Source organism: Propithecus coquereli, unplaced genomic scaffold (genome assembly GCF_000956105.1).
Source record: "Propithecus coquereli isolate 6110/MARCELLA unplaced genomic scaffold, Pcoq_1.0 Scaffold404, whole genome shotgun sequence".
Lineage (NCBI taxonomy): Eukaryota > Metazoa > Chordata > Mammalia > Primates > Indriidae > Propithecus > Propithecus coquereli.
The window spans coordinates 188,757-195,760 of record NW_012149775.1 but is presented as its reverse complement, the minus strand read 5'-3'; the positions used below and the strand labels follow the sequence as shown (position 1 = coordinate 195,760).

The 7,004-nt window shown below is 52.3% G+C and overlaps 1 protein-coding gene across 1 annotated transcript; it reads right to left on the bottom strand.

The window, feature by feature from the left end:
* Positions 1–5,786: 5,786 nt before the first annotated feature.
* LOC105817314 (chromosome unknown open reading frame, human C6orf15) lies at positions 5,787–6,918 on the bottom strand. Its single transcript, XM_012652972.1, is given in 3 exon segments — positions 5,787–6,385; positions 6,388–6,618; positions 6,852–6,918. Coding segments are annotated over 3 exon segments (897 nt in total).
* Between the last annotated feature and the right edge of the window lie 86 nt (positions 6,919–7,004).

Here is a 7,004-nt window from a genome sequence, read left to right as displayed (position 1 = left end):
AGACACCATGCCCAGCTAATTTTTTTTATTTTTAGTTGTCCAGCTAATTTCTTTCTATTTTTAGTAGAGATGGGGTCTTGCTCTTGCTGAGGCTGGTCTCGAACTCCTGAGCTCAAGCAATCCTCCGGCCTTGGCCTCCCAGAGTGCTGCCGTCAGCACAGGTGTGAGCCACCATGCCCGGCCATCCCTGTGTCTTTAAGTCATCTTCCCTCTGTGTATGTCTGAGTCCAAATTTCCCCTTTTCGTAGGGACACCAGTCCTACTGGATTAATGACCTGCTGCTAATGACCTCCTTTCAACTTGATTACCTCTGTAAAGACCCTATTTCCAAATAAGATCACATTCTGGGGTACAAGAGGTTAAGACTTCAATATACTTTTTGGAAGAACACATGGTCATGTCCCAGATGCCTGTAGCTCAACAGGCCCTAACTAGGTGAGAATGTCAGGTGGAAAAATCACTGAGCACTTCCTCTATTCCAAACTGATGCCTTCGAAATCTCTACAGGGGACTGGCTTCCCCCTCCTCCCCCTGCCTCCTCTCACCTGGAGTGTTGCCTAATTCCCACCCTCCAACCTCCCCCACCCCTTGTTAGCCTCCAGGCAGTCCTTCACGTCATTCCCACATGAAATCTGGTCCAGGGTTTGTTCCCCTCCTTGTCTGGCAGTGATGTGGAAAGTCTCCACGGTTGACAACACCCGTCCTCTGATAAAAGTAGGATACAACAAACGGCATGTTAAGTTATCAAACCCTATGTCAGTGTCTATCTTAAAGTAGCCAACAGAGGAGGCAGCATTTTTACCACCAACTCTCATGTGGACCTTGCGCCTGGCCTTTGGTTTCAAATACTGTTCTCCACTTAAAGAAACTCGGACCCCTTCAACTGTAAGGCTCACGTGATAGCTGATTCCATGTCTCAGGGAAGGGAAGAATCAGGACAGGACCTGAATGTTGCAGTGTTGCCAGGGAGCAAGGCCTTCAGGAATGTCAAGGAAAGTGGTAAAAAGGACAAAGAAGCCACCTTAAAAGAGCACCCATTGCTCAAGTGGAGACAACTGAGCATGAAAGAAAGAAGATGGGGGGGAATGATAATTATGGTTAATTGAGGTAAATTTAGGCTGCGAAGACCACGTCTTTATGACACTCAAAAGATAATATTAATGAAAGGGCACCAGAGGAGGCTGTAACATTAATGGAAAAGAGTGGAGTTTTAAAAATTGATTTTATTAATAGTAAAAAGGGAGCTATTCATTTTGTGTCTTCTGTTAAGTGTGTGTCTGTTTATAAAGCGGAGATAGGTGCTGACTTTTGTCTATGGATGCAGAAAACAAAGCCACGGGGAACGGTGAGAAAGCCAAGTGGCCCCGTTACAGGCACAGATGCTGGCGAAATAAGACCGTCCCGCGAGGGTGATGTCAGAGGCAATAACAAAAGAGAAGGCGGTTCCAAAAGTGGGTACCAAAACAGAAACATCCCCAAAAAGCAGAGCTAGCCAAGTCAACCCAATTCCTCTTCTCCCAGACGATGAAATATTTAAATTGCCCTACTAATTATAGTAAAATGCAAATGAGGAATGCATAAGGCTTAATAATACTAACAGATCAAGTCAACATATCATAATGAGAGAAAATGGATTATGTAATAATGGTCAAGAGAGGTTTTTAAAGTATATTCTGGGGACAAAATAGGTTGCAAAATTCTAAAATCTGTGTGAAAGATGTGCACTTAGAAAGAGTTATATTCCCCAGTGAGAAATCATGTCACACCCACTAGTCTGGCTATAATGAAAAGACAGATAATAGCAAGTGGTAGCGAGGGTATGGAGAATCAGACCTGTCACACACAGCTGGTGGGAATGCGAAATGGCTCAGCCACCTCAGAAAACAGTCTGGCAGTTCCTCGAAAGGTTGAGTGTAGAGTTACCATATGGCTCAGCAATTCTACTCCTGGGTTTGTAGCCCAGAAAAATGAAAATATGTGTCTACACAAGAACTTGTTCCACAAAGGTTCATAACACTCTATTCATAATAGCCAAAACAATGGAAAGAGCCTACAACGTCCACCAACTGATGAATGGAAAATAAAATGTGGTATATCCATCCATGTGATGGAACAAAAACGAATTTGAAAATAAAAAGGAATAAAGTGGCCAGGCGCAGTGGCTCATGCCTGTAATCCTAGCACTCTGGGAGGCCGAGGTGGGAGGATGGCTTGAGGTCAGAGGTTCGAGACCAGCCTGAGCAAGAGCGAGACCCTGTGTCTACTAAAAATAGAAAAAATTAGCCGAGCATGGTGGCATGTGCCTGTAGTCCCAACTACTTGGGAGGCTGAGGCAGGAGGATCGCTTGAGCCCAGGAGTTTGAGGTTGCAGTGAGCTATGATGACACCACCGCACTCTAGACAGGTGACAAAGTGAGACTCTGTCTCAAAAAAAAAAGAGAAAGGACATGCTTCCAGCTGAATAATGCGAGGAACATAGAGAATAGGAACCAGAGAATAGCATCTGGTCTAGAGAAAGAGACAAAACCAAGACTAAACTGCTGGCCTTCAGGTGACATGAAGATGGGCGAAAATGGACTTGCTGGAGGAGTGATTCCGGGCGGCGACTAAGCCAGGGAGGAGGGGAAGGCGGCGAGGGGGGGGTGCTGCAGAATCTCACTTTCTCCTGCTCTGCGCAGCTCACCCTCCCACGCTCACGGTCTCCTAACGGGGCCACAGCCACGCTCTGCCTCATATGGCTGTGTGACCTTGGGCAAGTCACCTGACCTTACTGAGCTGCAGTTGCTTCACCTGTAAAATGGTAATAATGAGAGTAAGTACACCCTAGCATTGAAACAGCCCTGTAACACATTTAGTTCATGGTAAACATATGAAGGAAGCTATTATTACTATTGCCCAACAGTGTGTGTATAAGGAAACACGTCTCGCTGAGTGAATGCAGTTTGTTTAAGGAATGACATATTAAAATGAGAAGCCACCTCTCCCTGCTTGGTCTTGGAATCATTCTCTCGAGTGCTATTCCCCGTGGGAAGCATCTCACCAAACTTAACATTCAACTGTGAAGTCAACTAGGGTCACTGTACCAGGCCAGCCTCGCACCATGGAATTAAGAATTATCTTTCTATGGTCCTGCGGGGACTGTCTCACTGGGACAGTGTACTGCACACTAGGATCAGTCCCTTCTGATGGGTCGGGCTTTTTCTGTCTCTAAGTCACCTTATCATTGTCTTAATTAGACTTCCTAACAACCCTGTGAGGGAGGCTGGACATCTGCTTTCATCCCATTTTACGGATGAGAAAACTGAGGTCTGCAGAGTTCAATGGCTTGCCTAGGCTGACTTGGCAGAGAAGACCTGAGGCAGAAGAGGAGCCCTGGTCTCCTAGCTCCTGGACAAATGCTCTTTTAGGATAGGAGAAAAGACTCCTGCTACTCCGGACACCACTTCTACCAATTAACCACTAACGAAGATGTAAAAATCAGTGCGCCAGCAGCAGTCTCCACTGTGAACATTAGGGCCATTATTATATCACAGATTACTGACCCCTCTCCTCCTCTTTTTCTAAACAACAACTAACCTTAAACCAAAGACCACCCCGAGGGACCAGCCACAGCTACTAAGACCCTCCACTGCTGCAGGCCCAGCTCCCCTGAGCCGTCAGCACCCAGCGACAGACAAACTCCCCTGTGCCCAGCGTGGCCGTGTGCAAGCCCCGGCTCCCGCACAGTGCGCCCGGCAGCGCCCGCCTGATGGGGTGGTCGTGAGGATTCGCTGGAAGGGTGTATGCGAAAGCACCTTGCCCGGGGTCTGGCCCATATAATAAAAGTCAGTTGGTGTTTCTATTAATTGCATATTGTACTTGAACACTCCCTGGACAGATAATGAGAAAAATTAGGTTTGAGTCACTGCCTCTGTCACTTGTGACCTTGCGTGAGTTACTTAATCTCTCTGACTCCCAGCTGCTCCATCTGTAAAAAGAACCTTTTAATACCCTCCTCACAGAGAGTAATGGAGGCTAAATGATGAAATGCACGGGGCACTTTATGAGCTGCGAAGCGCTTCAGGAGGTTTGTGGGGAAGCCGGAGAGGCTCTGGGAAGGCCACCACCGGGTAAGGTTTGACTCTGTGCAGCCGGGTGGCTCAGGAGTAGGGCGGAGGAAGAGAGGAAGTGGGGGAGGCTTGGAGAGAGGGAGAGACAGAGGGGACTGGGCCGCACCCCCAGTGCTCACCTCATGCTGCTCCAGACCCCGTTCCTGGTGCTGGGTGCAGCAGTGGAGGAAAGAGACAAAGCCCCTGTCCTCACGGTGCTTACATTCTGAGCCTGGGGCGCAGCGCAGGGGCTGCTGACACGGAGGTTAAAAGTGCAAATAGGAGTGAATAGAGATGGGACAAGCAGAAAGGGGACAGAGAGAAAGGAGAGCCCAAGCCTGGGCGAATGAGCTTCGGCTTGCGGAAGAGGTGGGCACTGAAAACAGACACTCACCCCCCAGCCTAGGACAGGGAGGGACCAAGGGGTGGAGGGAAAAGAACCGGTGAGGAGGTTGAGGTGATGGAGAGGGGAGTGTGGCTGGCGACGGGGAGGCTGGGCTCCTGGGGAAGGTGTCCCCAGAAGGGATTCTCAGTTCAGGTCGGAGCCACGTGCAGACGCCAGGACAGAGACTCTCCTCTGAGAACACTCGCATCCCGCTCAAGCAGGCAGGCAGCTCGCCAGCCCTCGGTCCAGGTGTTTCTCCTCCTCCCGCCTCCTCTCCCACAAGCTGCCCAGTTCCCAGGGACCCGGCGGATCCCCAGGATGGGAGGAGGGTGCAAACACCTGGACCACTGCGGGCGGGCGGTACACGGCGCAGGGAAGAGAGAATCCGGAGCCAAACAACCTCCACCCCATTCCTGCCGATTGTGTCTGCGCTTTCATAGCCTGACCCTCCACCGCCCTCGCTCCAACTCCTGTAGAGGACGCAGAGCCCTGGGAAAACCAGAGGGAGGGCAGGAGAGACAACAGTGTAACCAAAGGGAGAGGCTGGGGAATAAAAACATCAAATGCTGCTGCAGGTGGGATTGTTGGCTCCAACGTTGTTCTCTCCCTTTTCCTTCTCCCTTTTCTCTCCTTTCCTGTATGGAGGCTGCTATTTATTCAGCAAGGGTTCCAAGGCTGTGGTTCTCTGGAGCACAGTGTGCTCAGTGATGCATGTAAGGGAGGAGATCGAAGTATCCGCCACTTCTAAGAAGCGTGACTTTCTGCTGAAGAAAAGATAAGTGAAGCGTAGAAAATATGACCGCTCTCTGCGTTTCTGTGAATTGCCGAGTATTTATCCCACCTGCCCTGTGCCTCCTTCTGGGACCTCATTCTCCCCACGGGCCACAGGTGCCATCCCACTTAGTCCTGCCGCCCCTCCTTCCCCTTTAGATTCTGGGACAATTCTGGAACCAGCTCTCCTGTCTGGCCAGGGTGAGACTATGAGACTCCACCTCAAGCGCCTGGGCTTTGATCTTTTGCAAGGGATGGGGACAACAAGAGAGCATCTGCAGGGGCCCCTGGAGGCACGTGGAGGTGGCTAGAAAATGGGAACTGACAAAACTCCCTTCGGTTTATGCCCAGAAAGAAAGACGCCAAGAGCAGCAAATTCAGTAACTGCTGGTTTTTATTGGAGATTAGCCTGGTGTCTCAGGGCAGGGGTGAGAGGTGGGGAGAACGCTGGAAACGCTGACTGGGCCTCAACTGAGCTGGTCCGGTCCTGGGAGCGGCACCCCTTCTCTGACGCCCAGCTTGGGGCTGTGCTCTGTGCTGCTCTAACCCCACTGCAGCCCAGGGCTTGGGGGACTGGGGAAACCCGCTGGGACGTTCCAAGAAGAGCCAGGAGGGCGGAGCATTGTGGAGGGAAGCTGATTACTGACACCTGGGTGTAGATGACCGTTCCCCCAGCTAGCACCGGGATAGCGATTAATACTCCCCCAGCCGGTACCAGGGAACAGAGTGTTGCTACCCCACATTCCCGCAGGGTGTGGCATGGGCCTCGTTCCCCATCCAGTCCCAGGACCTCCACCTCCCCAGGACACGCTGGGACTCAGGGTTCCCCAGGGGTGACCAGACAGAACCCTGTGGATGAGAGACCAGGGCGGGCGTTGGGGGAGGATTTCTCCCTGGGCTCCTAGCGAACGGGGCGGCCGTCTAGACTCTGAGTCCTGCAGGAGGAGTGCAGCCTCGGATGAGGGGCCTGCGGCGCGTGCAGTGAACTCAGGCAACCGGCCGCTGCCCAGAGGCAGGGCAACTGCACTGGAGAGGTAAGACCGGCCTTCCGGCAGCGCTTCCGGACCGTCCTCAGCAGCAGCAGCCACCATCTGCCAGGGATCCTCGGAGAGCCAGGAATCCACGGCGGCGGCCCCCCAAGTGGAGGCCACCTCTGCACCCCGGGATGCCCCGCAGGTTGGGAGCTGCCTAACAGAGGAGCATCGAGCTTCAGGGGAGCCCGTGCTAAATCATTGGACCTCAAGGCTGGCGCAGGCTGAGGGTGTTCCGAGGTGGAGGGGCCCATCAAGGAAGGCCGTCCAAGCAGAGGCAACCCGGACCCCAAGTTCTGGGGAACTTTCTCCTCCACTACATTGATGCTCCGGGCAAAGAGGCCTGAGGGAAAGAGAAGATAAAGCATTTGTTCTGTAAAATTTGGATTCAATCAAAAGGCCGTACTCAAGGATCCAGAAGGCCACATGTGGCCCCAAGGCCGCAGGTTCCCCACGCCCTGCCTTCCCTGATTTCCTGAGAGAACTCAAAGTGTACCCTCCTGCCTTCACCCCTTCCTTTAATTTCAGTTCCCCAGGGGCCCCCAGTCTCCTGCCCAAGGTCGGGGACCTCCGCACCTGGGAGAAGAAGACAGAGCAGCAGCAGGCCCCGGGAGGCCCAGCTCCCTGCCACACTGCCCTGCATCCTGCTCAGCTCTGCATCTCCCTCGGCCCCAGAGGGCTGGCCCTTTATCCTGTTAGTGGGGCGGGGGACAGCAGGAACAGGCTGGG